The sequence below is a fragment of the Pipistrellus kuhlii genome, unplaced genomic scaffold (assembly GCF_014108245.1).
Source record: "Pipistrellus kuhlii isolate mPipKuh1 unplaced genomic scaffold, mPipKuh1.p scaffold_m20_p_13, whole genome shotgun sequence".
NCBI classification, from domain to species: Eukaryota; Metazoa; Chordata; class Mammalia; order Chiroptera; family Vespertilionidae; genus Pipistrellus; species Pipistrellus kuhlii.
This window is the reverse complement of record NW_023425438.1, coordinates 36,941,600-36,959,303: the sequence shown is the minus strand read 5'-3', so window position 1 is coordinate 36,959,303 and position 17,704 is coordinate 36,941,600. Positions and strand designations below refer to the sequence as shown.

The 17,704-nt window shown below is 46.5% G+C and overlaps 1 protein-coding gene across 22 annotated transcripts in view; it reads right to left on the bottom strand.

Moving 5' to 3' along the window:
* DYSF (dysferlin) overlaps positions 1 to 17,704 on the bottom strand; it is a 195,560-nt gene that overhangs the window by 37,624 nt on the left and 140,232 nt on the right. For 13 of the 22 annotated variants that reach the window (XM_036435666.2, XM_036435676.2, XM_036435674.2 and 10 more), the window contains 5 exons: positions 15,879 to 15,980; positions 15,606 to 15,767; positions 14,410 to 14,575; positions 13,803 to 13,879; positions 7,854 to 7,916 (listed from right to left, as the gene is read on the bottom strand). In XM_036435666.2, coding sequence (XP_036291559.1) covers positions 7,854 to 7,916; positions 13,803 to 13,879; positions 14,410 to 14,575; positions 15,606 to 15,767; positions 15,879 to 15,980 — 570 coding nt within the window. The remainder of the gene's footprint in view (positions 1 to 7,853; positions 7,917 to 13,802; positions 13,880 to 14,409; positions 14,576 to 15,605; positions 15,768 to 15,878; positions 15,981 to 17,704) is intronic. The other 9 variants (XM_036435678.2, XM_036435684.2, XM_036435687.2 and 6 more) reach the window with 1 other exon arrangement.

The window sequence follows — 17,704 nt, the reverse complement described above, 5'->3', positions numbered from 1 at the left end:
TTAAATACTTGTATTTTGAACTTGCTGTTAATTCAGTATGGTTTCCCCATACCTCGGTGAATGTAAGAGAGGTGTGGAAGACACTGGGTGGGTGAGTAGGCTTCACTGAACATCCTCAGGAGGACCTGCGCTCAGCAACAAGTTCCAAGCACTGTTCTGACCCAAGATAGGGGGTGGGACAAGAATGGTGACAGAATCAATAGCGGTAAAAAAGGCATTCAATTAGACCTGAGAGAAAATGTCTTGTACTGTAGATTTCCAAGGAAAGCTGAGCCTTTCCCTCTGGGAAGAGAAGAACCTTTTTTCCTTTGGGTGGGAATACAGGTCCCTCATCGAACAAGGCAAAAACTCTCGGGAAGAGGGGAGCATGGCAGGGTGGAGACAGAGGCAAGGACCAATGGTTGGAGGGGACCGGGGCCTCCTCCTGCCTGATGAGGCCCCAGAGTTTGCCAGACAAGTTTCACCCCGGGCTGTCCCCCCTGCAGTGTGCATCCAGGGAGGAGGGGTGCACCCCCGAGGAGACCACAGGAATGCCAAGCAGGGGAAAGACGCCCTGAGCCAAGGGCTCCGGCAACAAGGATCCAATATCGGCGGGTGACTCCAGCCCCCGTAACAGGAGAGACCGTAAAGTATGTGCTCCGCTTCCCAACCAGCAAACACAGCAAATAACCAATTACTCCAAATAGCTAACAGATTTCGGCTCTGATTTCCCTCCCCTTGCCTCCCCGGTGCCTTCACTTGTCATTTGATGGGCGATTTGTATTTGCTCTGAGAAAATGAGAGAAGGAATGACTCACAAAGGAAGGTCCAGATCACACGCAGTGACAGGCATCAACCCTCCCTAATCAGAACTAATGGGAGTGGGGGGAGGCCAGGCTGCACTGGCAAGACATCTGAACGGGAGAGATTTTTAAAGAAGTACAGTTTTGTTACTCTCAAGCACATATAGCAATTCTTGCTAAACCAATATTGCCAAAAACGTGTTCTTAAGAAACCCATTTCAAGAAGATAAGCAGCTTCCTCATTAGCACAACTGACATATACCAAAGCACAGGTAAAATCACCGACGTTATTAACGTTCAAATGTTCTGCTTCAAGCTCTTGAGTTCAGAGGTGCAACCATGAGACAAACCGCCTTGGATGCCTCTGGGAACGCTTCCTCACTTAGGAGCCACACCCTGTAATTGATTCCTTTGCTCAGAAAGCCTTTGCTTCAAAGTCTTTGGATAAATTGTTGTCAGTACTCAGGAGCTGCACTGAGGCATTCCCCCTGAAGCTTGGAATTAAGGGAAATAGGTCTGTCCTTCGGGAATTAGAACATGAAAGCAAGGCATCCTGGCTCAAAGCAAGGAGAGGCAAAATCACCTCACTGGGAAGAGTGGCTCCTACACTGAGCCTTAACCCTAAGTGAGTAGATTGTATTCATACGTCTAGAGAAAGAATATGTTTGAGAGAAGACATTGGTCAGTCCTGAAAACAGAGGGAAAGAGGAGTAAGCGTTCGCTGTTGAGAGACATTCACATAGGCACCATCAGGGGCGAGGGGGCACCCGCTTAGGGACTAAAGCTGTCCCCACCTTTAAAAGTAGATGTAGTCACCCATCTTGGTCTGCTGCCATCAAATTTCAAATCTCTGAATTCTCTCTCCTCATTTTGATTCATCGCTCATTTCCAATCCCAATTTGTCTTCCCAATTGCTAAGCCTATAGAGAGACCACAGCTGGACCACTATCTGAGGTCCCATTCCCTAAGCAGAAGTATTTCTCACTGTACTCTCATAAACTGGCAACCTCAGTTTGACTGAAGAAATATGTATCCAGCCCTAAGAAAACTGACCCTTCAGGTAAAGGTCTGATGCCATAGATTAAGGATCCACTGAGGCAAAACTGTGGAACTATTGGGAGAGAATCTTTTCTTTTCTTTTTTTTTAAGATTCCTACATAGGTTCTGGTTAGAGCATCTGCCCAAGCACTGAAGGGTCATGGGTTTGATTCTTGATCAAGGGCACATACCTGGGTTGTAGGTTCGATCCCCAGTTCAGGTTTGGGTGCATGCATGAGGCAACCAATCGATGTCTCTCTCTCTCTCTCTCTCTCTCTCTCTCTCTCTCTCTCTCTCTCTCTCTCTCTCTCTCTCACTCTCTCTCCCCTCCTTCCATATCTCTAAAAAAAAAAAAAAAAAGAAAAGAAAAAGACGATTCCTACATAGGAGTTCATAGGCAAGGACGGTGACCCTGACCTAGCTAGCCAACACCTGGTGGCCACAACAAACAGAAACAAACTCTTTGCCCAGGAGAAAAGCATCTGACCCTGCTTTCCTTCCCCACGTCTCCACCCTGCTGGAGTCCTAACTGGCCAATCAAAAAATACAGCAGCCTTTGGCTGAGTCCTTCCTGTTGTCTAAGTTGGAGATTAGAGGGAGCCCATCACTAATGGGCATAAGCCATCTGAGCTCCCGGGACTTGACAAGCAAGGACTGCCCTCCATAGGAATAGACAAAAAGAAGAGATTGGGGTGCAAACAAGGGAGTCAGGATGAGGATTTGTTAAAGAACTGAGTAAAAGAACAGAAGAAAACAAATGACTCATTTATATGCCTAGGAAGTCTGAAGAGATACCACAAACAAGAAGTCAGTTTGCAGTCCTGAAGGAAATACAGCCTGCATCATCTACCAGTTCAACTCCAGCCATCCACCAATTTACAAACTTGTATTCAATAATTTAGTTCTGCCTTTATAAACTACGTTTTTGAAGCACTATCTTTTAAGTAATCAATTTTTTCTAGTAAATAGTAACCCATAGTTACTATTTCTTTTCATAGGTCAGACTTCCCCTTAGTATCATCTTTTTTCTTCATGAAGTAGAGTCTACAGAAATTCCTTTAATTGGGGTCAGCTCATTGTAAAATTTCACCATTTAAAATTATTGTTTGAAAATATTTTTATTTCACCCTTAGCTTGGAAATACCCGCTTCACTGACACCTATTTTCTGTCAGCACTTGGAAGGCATGATTTCACTATCTCTGGCCTCCGTCATGCTTTCGTCTTCCTAAATCTGAGGACTGTTGTTTGTTTCTCTTTAATTCTTTCTGGATAGTCCTCAATCTTTTCAAATATTACATATTCCCCATTTACTCTATCAACAGATACAAAAGAACATTTAATAAAAGTTAACATCATTCAGGATAAAAATTCCTTGCTAACTAGTAATCATTTCTCATTGGTGAAACTTAAAAACATGCACTTTTAAATTAGAAACAGATAAGTAAACTCTCTATTATCAGTACTTGGAATATTAAACTGAAGGTCCTAGCCAATACAATAAGACAAGAAAATTAAGCAATAAAAAAGAAAAAGAAAGAAAAAGAACACAGAAGAATCAAATCTGTGACTAATCACAAATTATATGAGTTGCTACATGGAAAACCCAGAAGAATCCTCAAATCAGTAGAATTAAAAGGGGAATTCCATAAAGTTTCTGAATATCACACCAGCATACGAGAATTAATTTCATTTACATACAATCCCCAAAAATAATTAAAAATGTACTCAAAAGCCCAAGTAAAAATAACAATAAACTAGCTAGAACTAAATCTAACAAAAACAGTACCAGAAATTAAAGGTGATCTAAATAAATGGAGAGACATTAAATATATCATGTTAATTGTTAAAATATTATAAAAATGTCAACTCTCCAAAAATTTATCCAGAAACTCACTGTAACTCATTCACAATCACAACAGTTTTTTTTAAAGAAGTTGACAAGCTGATTTTAAAATTGAGGTAAAAAAGCAAAGGACAAGAAGAACAATAACACTCCTAAAAATGAAGAAAGTGCAATATTTCCTTTACCAGATGTCAAGGTTTATTATAAAGCTGTAATAAATAAGGCAGCGGGATATTAGTACCAGGAAAGACAAACAGACCAGTGGAACAGATTAGAGAGCCCACAAACAGACTCACACTTAAATGGAAACCTAACACATGACACAGCTATCATTTATAGATCAATGAGACCAGAGAGGTCATTCTATAATTATATTAATTCACTGGTTATCTATCTATGTGGGAAAAAATAAAAATCTAGTCACCACTTCACACTTTACACACACACACATCAATTCAGATGGATTAAGGACTTAAGTATGAAAAAGCAAAACTCTAGAATTCTTAGAAGAAAATGTGCACAAATTTGTCCTTTTAAAACAATTGTTGAAGCAAGAGAGAGAGATATAAAGTGATAGCCCAAGACATCATATTTATATGAAGAGAGCTTAAAAATGACTTAAGTCTACAAATTAAAGAAATAAGCCTAATAGAATTTTCAAACAGCTGGTTCTTCATATAAAAAACAACTATAAAGTAGATGAAATGCTATTAAGCCTGGTAAGAAAGATAAAAACACAAATCTATAAAATTAGGAATGAGGGGAACATATATTGAAGTCCTTCTTCTATTGTTATCATGTGTATTAATAGGCAAAATCTGGGAACTTTTAAGCCACTAATTGACTAAAAAGTAGAAAGTGATCAAAGAATCCCCTTCCTGACAGGTGCTGGGCCCAATGTGACAAAGGAGTACAAAGTCTATGTATCTTCCACAATTACGCAAGATATGCATTCCTGTGATTGATTCATATAATTTGTGATTAATCTCAGATTTGATTCTTCTGTGTACTTTTTATATTTTTTTTCCTTTTTATTGTTTATTTTTCTTATCTTATTGAAGCATCTTATACAATTATATAAGCTATAATTCAGAACTCACATAATATAACACCATTTTCCAGGAAAGATCATGTGGGTATCCTATTTACCAGCTAAACCATAAACACAATTTACCTGGTCACCACCTTTTTCTTTTAAATATATTTTTATTGATTTCAGAGAGGAAGACTTCAGTTGCAATAACTGTAATACCAAGACCAACTGACCAGTTTGGGTTTACTCCAGGAATAATGCCCCACATTAGGGACCAAGCCCACAATCCAGGCATATGCCCTGACTGGGAATCAAATTGTGACCTCCTGGTCCATAGGTCAACACTCAACTCCTGGCCACGCAGGCTGGGCTGGCCACCACCTTTTAAATTATGTAACTGTTAATAATCTTTTAAAATTTAGGTTGATTTGCATCATTACATATTTTGTACACAAGCAAGACTATTAAAATATTTATATCATGCAATTTCCCACTTGCATAATTCAAAATCATAAAGAGTGGCACAAATGTATTTTCAACCCTTTAAGAAATAACCATTTTAATGCCATAGATACCATTCAAGAGCACAGAAAATGAGTCTACCACAAAAAATATATTTTATGAAACTATTATAACCCTGGTATCAAAGCCTAGAAAAAGAAACATAAGGCTTATTAATAGAGATATAAAAATCCTAAGTAAGTAATAGCAAATCTAACTCAGTGAAACCTTTTTTGAAGTTCTAGTCACAAACTTCCTTTTAATAAATTAATAAACATTATCCATTCTCTAACAGTCTACTGACTGTAGGCCAGAGCCAGCTGAACACCTGCTGCTCATCTAGAATGTCCACTGCAGCTCAAAGCAGAGGACCTGTATGTTGAGCAAGAATCAACTGTGCTTGTTCTTAAACCAGTTTATGCCAGTTGCACTAATATGGTAATTAGATCAACGCATAAGTATTACAAAAACATATAAAATTTGAATTAAAAAAGAAAGGGCATATGTCTATGGAACCTAATTTAATGCTGTTTTTTTAATGATGAAAGTTAAAGATAAGTGGGATTTTTTTAAAGGTGGGAGGAGGAGATCTTAAACTTTAAAAGAACCAACACAAAATTTTTGCAGGTATTTTTAAGATCGCAGAGTGCATCAAACTTCAATAAACATAAAAGAAAATCATAGGTAATGCTCTTTGGATTTGGTTTATACCTGAAGAATGACCATACTCAAATAGCAAATCCAAATTCAAAGAGGCCTTGGCACATGTCAAATAATTGACAAATGAAAATATATGGATACGATTAGAAATTAAATGTTTATGGTGCCTATGTATGACTTTTAATGAGTCCTATTGAATCAACTTTTTCAATTAGCCTGTCACCTACCTTCCTTGATCAATTAGATAAGAAGACTTTAGTTGCAGTAACTATAACACTAAGACCAACTGACGGATTTGGGTTTACTCCAGGAATGCAGGACAATTATACATTACATCAACAGAACAATGGGAAGCAAAATGATCAACTTGATAAATGCCAAATTGCATCAGGTAAATTAAACTTCTGTACATATCAGTAGGAAAGTGGTGATTTTAAACTATTAGTAAACTAATAATAAAGAGCATTAACTTAACAAAATCAAGAATATCTATCTGAAACTACCAATCATTATCATAATTAATGGGAAAATAGTAGAGGCCTTCTCATTAGAATCAGTTACTAAATATGTTTGCATCTCAATTATCAGATGTTATTTTGGAAAAAGGAATAAAGTATAAATTAGAAAAAAAAGGTAGCATTTATTCTTGTTTGAAAAAACAATCTTACACAAAAAAAGCCAATAGAATATATTAACAACTGTCAGAACTACTGAAGAAGCTTAATAAAGATTATACTTCAAAATAAACAAATAAAAATATTGTTTTCCTATATCCCAGCAATAACCAGTTAGACAAAGTCATTTAAAAAAAAAAAAAGATATTCCACTTATCAACAAAGGCTAAAAAAAATAGGAATAAAAATGGGCTAGACCTATATAAAGTAAATTAAAAATAACCCCTCAAAATAAAATAAAATAATAGTAGAAATTAGGGGGGGAAAATGTCCAATGATAGTGCCGTAGTTATAACTTTATGGGTGTCCATATAATGAAATGACTGCTGCATATTTTAAAAGAATGTAAAAATATGGGAAAACATTCACAATATACTTTTAAGCATTAAAAAAAAAGCAGATTATTAAAAAGTATAATATGATTCCATTTTGTTAAAAAAAAAATATGCTTAAAAGATACCTAAAAATATAGGCACATTATAACCTTAACGGTGTTTGACTCCAACTGGTAGGAATACAAGTGGCTTCAACTTTCTTCCTGACACTTATTTGTGTTGTCTATAGCCTCTACAATGGATACGTCAGGGGGAAAAATTTTAAAATAGAGATTGCCTTCTCCTAAACACCCACTACCGCAATGCCTCCCCTGCCACCATGAATGGAATTGAACTTTTGGCGGTCCTGTCTCTTCTGCACCCCCTGTAGTTCAGGGGCTCCCCTTGGCCCTCAGCGTGGGATTTCATGAGTGTATGCGGAAGGCCAGACACCAAAGTCCTCTTCCTGGAAGGATGCCCAACCACCAAGATGGCAGGTAGGAAAGAAGTGGCCCTGCTGGGAACTGCAGGAGCAGACCATGGGCACCTGCAGACCTCTCAGAAGAGGCTGCTGGAGACAGCCAGGGTTCCTGGGTCACACACAGCCTTCCTGCCTCTGGGAGGGCAGAGAAAGTCAAACTGCTGCTGCCCATAGAGTCTTCTCATATTCCGTGTCCCAGCAGTCAGGGTCTAATCTAGAGACTTCCCTGTTTCCACCATTTCATGCAGCCCCAACCACACCACACCCCCAGTCCTCATGCAGTAAATGGCATTAAGGAAAATCCCAGCATGCACTGAGAGATAATTCAGGGATGTCTGTGTCTGTGAATCTTCCTTTAGCTTTCTCCCCACCTGCTCCATCACCGCACAGGACAGATAACTGTTTTCTGCAGGAGCTCAGGAAAGCTTCCTTCCTTTCCTCCCTTGCGTTCCCCCTTCCTCATCCGTCCCCATTCCCAGCCCCCCAAGGAAATCAAGGAACCCACAAATAGGTAAATAATACATACATGAGGACTGGATGGAGAAGATGCCATGTTAGTGGGGGCCGAACCCGACAGATGGTCTGCAAGCTACAAATTAAACACGCTGGTTAGCAACACGATTAGAGAAACCACTTCAGGCAAGGCCGGAGAGCCCCGAGGAAGCATTGCCCACGACTGAACACCCTCTGCTCTCCCTTCAGCCTCCAGGAGGCTGTGCAGTTGTGGGAGGAACATGTGCTTTGGAGATGAACAAGCCTGGATTCAAATCCTAGCCCCATTGCTGTACCCATTGCATGCCCTTGGCCAAGCATCTGACCTCTCAGAGTCAGCATCCCCATCTGGAAAATGGATGAAATGCTACCATCACACAGCAACCTTATGTGAGGATGAGATAAAGGCCATGCACACCTCGCACAGGTGAGGCACAGGAAGGGGATCAGCCAGTGCCTGCCTCTTGCCCACTTTCTCACTGCCTTTGGCCACTGACTCAATGCCACGCTTACATGCCCCCCCCCCCCTTTTTTAAACCTCGTCATCCCTGGTGGTTTCTTCTGACAGCTGAGCTACAGCAACACCTGCTAGGGCACAGTTCCTAAGCTAGTGCAGGTTTCTGGGTCTTCTTTCCTCCAGGACAAGAGCCAATACATCATGTGGCTTCCCCAAAACCCTGCACAAGAGCGGCTCTGAAAGTTTGATTCCCCCTGTGCTACAGAAAGTTTTCCACATCCTTTTCTGGCACCAGATCCTTGCGACTGTGAATCCATGTTTTATAGGGTGAGTCCCTGGCCACAGGGTCCAGGGTCCTTGGGTGTCAGGACCCGGAGGTGGGCGACTTTTGCAGAGGCCGTTACAACAACAGCCCCAGAGATGGGACCCTCCCTGGATGAGCACCTGTGTAGTGGACAGGGCCAGGAGGTGGCTTGCAGGCAGGGGAGGGGGCTAGCAAGTGCCAAGAGGTGGAGGAACAAAGGAGCACAGCATATGCAAGAGAGAGGGAAGGTTCAGGCCAGGAACATAGGGCTGGACCCAGGGCTCCCAGGGTTCGACCCCTCTCCTTCCTTCGAGCCTGAGCAGGAGGCTCTGGGGAGTCCAGAGAGGCCAGGCCCAAACGTCCTCCTTTCCTGGGCAGGAAGAGCCTGGGAGACATGTTCACTTGGGATCAGGAACGCTTGGCCAGTGAAACCTGCTAGAAACTTGGGGGGACCTGGCAACTATAGACTCACCCCTGCCCTGTGAAGAGACAGCACTGAGGGAACCCTCGCCTCCCCTGGACTAGCCCTCAGAGCTGGGCAGGAAAGCAGAAGGGCCCATGGGCACCCAGCCAGGCCACTGGATAGCTCGGGGAGGGGGAGGGGAACGCCTGGCCACACGTTGGTGGGTGTGGTGTGACCCCGGAACAGACCGGATGAACTCCATGTGAAACCCCCAGCTGTCCAGAGGTGGCTGGGCCAAGTAGCAGCTCTGCCCCCTCCTATTCTCATGCTGAACCTCACAGAAGACTTACTGTTATTTTTAATACGGTTCGTTTTTAGAAAGGTGAGAGGGAAACCGGCAGTTCACCAGAGCAAGAGGGAGAAAAAATAAAGCTAAACATAGTGCTCCAAAGGTCTGCTCCAGCTTCCGAAATTACACGTTCCCCTTTGGGACTCGGGGCATAATTTGCTGCTCCGGTTCTAGGAGCACATTTCCACCTTCACGGCGTCCCAAACACTATAACCGGAGCAGCCAGCTCAAAATTAGTCCAGGCCGGGCAAGCAGGGAGCAGCCAGCCCCAGCACACCACCCACCGCACCCCACGGGGTGGGGCACAGGTCAGCATACCTCGGGAAGCTTCTTGCATGCTAGCCGGGGCTTCCTCCATAACCCCCAAGGCCTAACACACACATATTCTCTCTCTCTCTCTCACACACACACACACAGTCCCACTACTAAGCCTTTGCCCAGCCACTCTACCCTCCAGAAAAGCCTTCCTCTCCCCTCTGCTGTTCCAACCCCACCCCCTGGGAGAAGCTTTCCTGATTACTGTGGCCACACTGACCTCCAAGGGCCAAGAGAGCCCATGACCTTGGTGTCCTTGCTCATAAAGGGTTTCATCACTTTGATATTACTCTGATCATCTCATTTTACATCTGCTAACATGTCTCTCATCTGTCTCCCAACCACAGTGAAGACATCCCCAGTGTGCTCCTTCTCTTTATCCCTCAACACACATGTATTCCCCACCCCCAGAAATTCTTCTCTGGAAACTTAAAAAGGAGACGACCCTCCCCCTCCCCCCCACCCCCCACCCCCCACCCAGAATCGTCTCTCAGGATTATAGCCAAGAGCCACCCTTCACCAGGTGTCTTCAGGGGCATCTGGTGGTTGGAAGTGGGGTGACATATGGGGTGAACAGAGGACACCACCTCTACTTTGGGCTTCAAGGCCCTCTCTAGGGAGCAGCAGGTTCGGGTGTTCCTGCACACTGATTCTCTGATTCTCTTCATAATCAGAACACCAGAGCTAGCTTAATGAAAAAGCAGCTTAGTAAACGAAGACCCCAGTTTTGTTTGAAAGATAGAGTCCAATTTAGAGTCAGAGACATAATCGGAGACAGAGGAGAAGCCCAGGAGAAAGGCAAGGCTAGAGAATGACGGGTTGGTAGCAATTCATTCAGATTGCGTTCTTGGTTGAAGGCAATGCCTATTTGTTCATTTTTCTTTATTTCCCAAATTTGATAACATGAATATACATTTATACTCAGGGGGAAAAAAATAAATGAGATCCCTTTTTTAAGGCAGAGCACTAGATGGATAAAAGACCTCCATGCCCCCTCTCTGAGGATATACCCATGCCTGCCCTCAGAAAGTTAAAGGGCATGGCCACGATGCCCGCAACACCATCACTGAGACTATACGCACACTGGAGAGTTTGCACACACACCTACTCCCAGCCTCCCCCCACCTCTCACACATTCATGTATATGTGCCAGAGAGAGAGAGAGAGAGAGAGAGAGAGAGAGAGAGAGAGAGAGAGAGAGAGAGAGAGAAAAGCTACATCCAGCCCAGGATATGGATCTGAAATCTATACAAAGGACAGACACACAGACCAAGAATCAACCCTGGAGTTAATCTGCATAAGACTATCTCATCCCATCCCTCACGCTGTGGAGAAGAGTTCACAGGGTCAGGCACCCACTCATGAGGGACCATCCTCACCCCCAGAAGTGCTGACCTACAAGCTCTGGAAGGCAGAGTAGAGAGACATTTTAGATTATCTCTAGAATTGGCCACTCTTGACAGAAACCGAAACATTTCTAGAACCTTGAGGTACATTCTACCGTGTCCGTTTAATGACTGGAGCATCAGGAAAGTCTGAGTGATGTTTTCCAACATGTGGCAGGCTCATCCCAGGAACGGGCAGATGATGGTGAGAAGTTACATCAGCAAAGAAGGTGCAACCAAGAGAGGAGATGTAGGGACCAGACAGAAGCCAGATGTGGCAAGAGCATATGTGAAGTTGGGGAAGTGCCCTGAGATGGGTCCACAGCCCAGACCTGGTAAGCATAGCAACAGGGGCCACATCACAGGAAAAATGAAACAGGCTGCCAAGAAATACGGTTGAACAAGCAGAAGCCAGGAGAAATCCAAATTCTTGTCCCTCCCATCCTCAGAGGCCCTCCATTCTATCTGTACTAGGGGAGCAGAGAGGGGAGGAGAGCTCAGCCAGAATTATCTGGCAAAGCATTTGCTCTGGAACCTCTGACTACTGGATCAGCCTTGGCATGCCCAGTCCTCCCAAGTGCCAGAGGATGTGCAGGAAAGACAGAGGAGGAAAAGATTTCCTGGATCAGCCAAATCAAACCAATGGATCTCAAGAGGAAAATGCAATACAAAAGCAGTTTTCCCTTAACCCCCCAATAAACCCCATTAGGGCAGGGCTTCCTAGACCCCAGGAACAGTTTCCATGCTGACCTCTGGACTCCTTGAGAACAGTATCATGAACCCTCCCTCAGAAGGGAAGATCAATGAAGGGTGAGTCCAAGCCTCCTCCATCGGAGCAGGCAGACTTCACATCCTCCTTCTGCCTATCCACCTAAGACCCTGTGAGCCTGGCCCCAAGTGGACATGCATCCAGGAACCCAGATCCCAGATCCCCGCCCTCTGTCTGGCCAGCAGCTCTAGGCGGAGTCATTGGGCTACCACAGAGAACAGACCCTATTCTGCTCAGACCCCTGCCCCAGTCCACTGATGTCAACACCAGGAGGATGACCAGACGGGGCCTCTTCACTGTCTGCCTCTGGCTGTGCTTGTAGCCAGCGGGACCCAAAATAGTCCCTCCTCCCTGCATCTGTAGACATTTTGAGGGCAGCACACACAGAACGGAAATCCTGCTAGGCAAGCCCCACGCTTCCCTCCACAGACTCAGACAGCCCGCTGAGAGGGTGGGAAACGGGAGCCAGGATCAGGCAGCCTGGAGTTTGGGGCTAATTATCTGCCTAATTTGGCTACAAACACCCACCTAGGCCTAAAAGCACTAGCACCCAGTACAGCTGAATCCTTGCAGGGCCAGCTGAAATGTCCTCTTGGGCTTCCCCAGTCAAGAGAAGCTCCTGCCTAGACCCCTTACAGAGTGTGGGCAGGTCATCCATCTGTCCATCTGTCCATCTGTCCACCCACTGTGCATCCACCAATCCAGGCAGACTTCATTGGATATCTCCTGCTAAGTCAGGTCCTCTGCTAAGCATTAAGGACACAAAGAGAAACATGCCCAGTCACTGCCCTGAGCCTAGTCTACGAAGGATGCTTCCATTTACAGCGACAAGCAGAACCTAAGGCAGGTGCAATGACCAAGATACAGACCAGACTTGCAGGAAAGGGGGAGGAGCCAGGGAAGAATTCTGGAAGGAGGTGACTACAACTAAGTTGAGTCTTAAAGAATAACCAGGTGTCCCCAGCAGAAAGGATAGAGCCCTGGAGAGCCACAGACACAGGACAAATGGAGAGCTTAGGACTTCTGAGGACTCTCAACATCAAAGAAGCTGTAGAGCAAGACCTCCTGTTCTGGCAGCAGTGAGGCCCAGGACACTCCCTGGGAAGTGAAATGATGAGCAAGTGATAAAGAAGAGGATATCAGCCCATAGTTTCAGAGGGAAGCCCCTATCAACGCACCTCCAGGGGCAGCTTTGAGGATCCTGAGCCCAACACCAAGCCTGCTCTCCTGCTCTCAATGCTAATATTGGATTGATGGTTTAAAGAAAACAAACCCCCTGAAGTGCTACACCATCCCATCCCGGTGTGAATAAGCAGGCTGTGGGCATGAGGACACAGCTGCTAACTGTGTAGGCTTGGAGGCTCTGCCCCCAAGTAGCCCCCATGCTCTGGGAGCCCCAGGTGCCAGGGGTTTGACCAGCATCATGCAAAGCTGAGAGGAGGTGACAACCTAGAACAAATGGCCAGTTTGAGGCCTATTCTCGCTCACGGTGAGGACTTTCTCCATCTCCACTGCAGGAAGGACTGGGTGGGTGGTCTCAGCCCGACAGGACCCAGAGCCACCCCAGGTCCCCAGGTGGGGAGAGTGCTTTCCCTCAGTGAGAGATGCCACACACACCCTGCCATGCTGTTTGGCATGAGTGTCTGACTCACCAGCTGGCCCTACGTTGCTGAGTGAATAGCAAAGGGACTCCACTTACCTACAGCAGGGTGGGACACCCTTGAAATACGGTCCCCCTCCCACTCCTCTCCCTTCCTTTTCCTGGACACGGAGGAATGCAGGAAGTGGAGAGACTATTGGCTTGGACAAAGATCCCTCCTTCCAGGCCCCTTCATCTGTATGATGTCCTTCCACCCAGATCCAGAAGGAGACCTCTTGCAAAGGCCATGTGATAAGGGAGGGAGAGAAGCAGTGGGAGAGATGAGGAAGGGAGTAGGGAGCAATCAAGGCCAGCTCTTAGCCAGAACCAGTGTCTCTTCTCCAGGACCCAGATCATCCTACCTGGATGGGGATGAGGGGCTCCTTATCATCAATGTCAATGAGCACATCTTCCCCAGGACTGAGTAAGCTCACATCATCTGTAGGAGAGACCAGTGTCCAGGCCTGAGAGGGGCTCCCTCTGGGATCTCGTCCCTCCTCAGCCACAAGACTCAGAGACAAAACCCATGAGACAAAACCCATCTCTCTCTCTCTCCACACTTCTCAATCTTCTTCTTTCTCCCAACCAGTTCTTCCCTCTTCCATCTCTGTCCCTCCCATCTTCTTTCACATTCCCTGTCTCCTGAATGTCTCTCTTCCTCCCTTCCCATTCTCTCCTCCCTCCTCATCCCGCTGAATCCCAGCATATCTCTCTCTCCCTCAACCACCTCTCATTCAGCCCTCACCTCTCAGCCCCCACAGACATGTGTACCTCCTTCTGGTGTGCCCAGCCCAGATCCAGACTGTGCCCTGAGGAAGACGAGGTCCCTACCCTTCTGGTCAGCTGAGCAGAAACTACCCCTCAGTCAGGTCCCAGTAAAAGGAGAGCTGAAGGACAACTCTCAGTGGAAGTCCCGCCTGCCCAAGCCCCCTCTGCCAGGCCCTCCCCATCAACAGCCCCTGCACCTACCTGGGCCACCCTGTGGGGATGGACTCTCTCCTGAGTAGGGGTCACACAGGAAGCTCTCCAGAGAGCGGATGGTACACTGGCCGACCACAGGCCGGCGGCCAAACTGGCGGTTATCAATGACCTTGATCACGATGGGAGGACAGTAGAGCTCCTCCCTGGGCAGCATCTGAGCAGAAGAGAAGGGACACTCTGAGCAGTGGCTTAAACCCATCTCTGGGAAGGCTCAGAGGAGGGGGGACAAGCCCAGGGAGAGAGAATGACTGTGAACCCACATGTAACCTCCAGTGGCCATGACTCCAAAGTGGTGGCTGGCTGAACCCAAAAGCTGGCCAGGGAAGTAAAAAACATACTTTTCCTCATGCCTCTTGAACATTCTACGTGGAGGCTAGCTTTCCCCCACAACTTTACCTTCCAAACACATCAGCTCAGCCCCGAGTGAAAGCAAGTCTCCTTTCCCTGAACCCTCACTGGCTGGGAGGGGAAGAGGGGAGAAGTTGGCCCAGGACTCAACATTTCTTGCAGACAGTCCCCCCCAAGTGGATACTCAAGAGTTGGCTTATAGTCCCAGATTCTTCTCCCCACCCCACCTCCCCAGCCCCAAAAGCACTTTGAACACAACTTGAAATAATTTATATGCTCTCCTTCGGTGGCGGGTTTGGCTCAGCCAAGAGGAGGCTCCTGTTGACAGCCACTGGGCCTGGAATTTCTATAGTGCTTTCATCTTGCAAACCATGTTCCTTGCCTTGATCCGGCCACTAGGCCCAGGCAGCCCCGGGAGCTGGAGAGGACTGGGGGCCAGAGGGCAGTAGGGTGAGCCCATCTGTGGAGGCCCAGGTGGGGAGGCCAGTCAGGGAAGGTTTGGAAGATCAGAGCCCTGACAGGCCCCTGAGGGGAACTTCAGAGGACTGAGCCCTACCCTAAAAGAGAGAACGGCCATTATGATGGGTCCTTAGGACCTCTGGGGACTCGGGATCTGGGTAGGAGGGAGCAAGCTAGTCCCATCGGTGTTGCTCACACACTTCAGCTCTTCTAGTGAGGAGAGCATGAGAATTTTCACCCACTTTCATAGACAAGTGAGGTGGGTGAGAAGCCGTGACCACACAGGTTCCTGAGAAGTCAGAGCAGACTGCTTGGTGTTGCCAGGAGGTTCTAGCCACCAGGACACTGGAAGAGGACCACAGGGGGTTCAGGCTCACCACTTCCATGAAAAGGGTGCAGATGTCAAAGTTGGGGTTCTTCCGGAGGTTCCTGATGACACAGGACTGTACCATCTTGCCCCCGCACTCCACCACAAGGCTGGGGGAGGAGACATTGGCCAGCTGGTAACTCTTCATGTTCCGCAGGCCCCATGCCAGGATCTGGGGACACAGAGTGAGGAGAGCAGCTAGAAAGGCCATGGGAAGGCTGGGCCAGGAAGAGGAAAGAAAGTCCAGGCTGCCCTCCACCCCCCACACTGGAGCCAGGCTCACCTCGATGGCAGTGCGCTGGAGAGCTGGCTTGATGTTCTGGGGAACCATGTAGACGTTGGCCTCCCTCTGGGGTGGTGGGTAGGGTAAGTCTGTGTCCTCCGACTACAGGGAACATCAGGTGGAACAGAAACATGGGTGGGAGAAAGACCAAGGCAGAGAGACAGGTGGGATGGAAAGAAGGATGTGCATGAGAAAGACAGAAACAGAGAGGCAAGGATACACAAGTGGGCAAAGAGCAGGCAGAAATGAGAGAGCAAAGTCAGTTTTTCCAGGCACAATCTTCTTCAGGATCACAATTCAAGCACCAAAGCCTAAGGTTTAGGTCACCCCTCCTCCCATACTGTAGGCTCTGATGCACCCATGAGCTGTTCAGGGTCACCCCATCTCCTACACATGCATGCATGTGTGCACACACACGACTTCCCTCTTCATCCTGACACGTCCACTTCAGCCCCTCTCCATCCCAGAGGGGGCCATGGGCCCTCACTGGCCTGGTTCTCCTGCCTCCTGGCTTACACCTTTCCAACTTACCACCCACCCTGGAGTTCCATCCCTACTCCCCATACCCACTCCCAGACACCTGTCAGCCCCTAACACCACCTCTCCTACCCATCTGCTGTGAGGACAGAGCGCTTACACCGGGAGTCAGAGCATTTCCCAGCAGGAGAAGGGTATATAAATGCCCATCATCTACAAGCACCAAAAGGCACTAATGGGGAGGCTCCTTCACCACCACAGACCAGAGCTGAGCACAGCATATGTCAAGTTTGACCTCCTAATGGTTTGCCAAAAGGATTTGGGCAGGAATCCCAATGATCATGAAGTATTGTATGGGGAGGCAGACAGGGCAAAGGAAGCAGGTACCGGGCAACTACCCCGTCTCACAGTGGCTGGAACACAGGCTGTGGGTATGAATCCTGGCTCCACCACTCACTGAGTTAAATAAGTTATTTCACCTCTCTATGGCTCATTTTTTTTACATCTATGACATGGTATTAAAAGTTATCAACCCCTAAAGTTCGTGTGAAGCTTGAAGAAGTTAAAACAACATTTAGAACAGTTCCTGATTGGTGTAAACTCTCAATAGTAGGCCTGCTAGCTCACGTGGCACCCTTGTGACAGACAATTCGAGAAACATGTCTCTTTCTTAAAGACCTTTACATCTATGTCAGAAAATCATACCTCGCTAGCTTATTAGAACAAGACACTCTACTGCCACCTACTGGAAACCTGTTATGATAAATACAAATCTATGATGTCTGCCTGGAAATTGCACCTCCTTGGACACAATGAACAACTGCACATCCACACATGGGGTTCCTGACCCCCAGGAAATACTAACTGTAATTAAAAGGGCTCTGCTGGGCGCTTTGCAGAGCTTGCCTCATCTAATCTCATTTAATAAACAATGGAATTACTGGATTCCTTCTCCAAGTGACTTGCTCTGGGTTCTTTCTCAGAGGACAGTGTATCCACCTACAGATGTTCGGACACAGATCCCTGGAGCAGCAGGAGACACACACCAGCTCACTCCAGCCTCAGTGCTCCGTAACCAGCTCCAGCTGTCACTCCTGCCCAATGGCACAGCCTCGGTGCTATGCTCCCTGGCCTGGAGTGGTAAGTAGTTCATTTCTAGAATCAGACCAGACCGTGGTATTTGTGCCCGTTGTGGCAGCTGTTTGACCTCGGGCAAATTACCCAACCTCTGTGACTCAGACCCTCACGGGAAGATCTGGAATTACAATACCCTTCGAAGTTGCTGTGAGAATTCAGGTGGAGAATAAATGTAGAGAGTGTCTGGCACACAGGAAGTGTTTCATAGATAG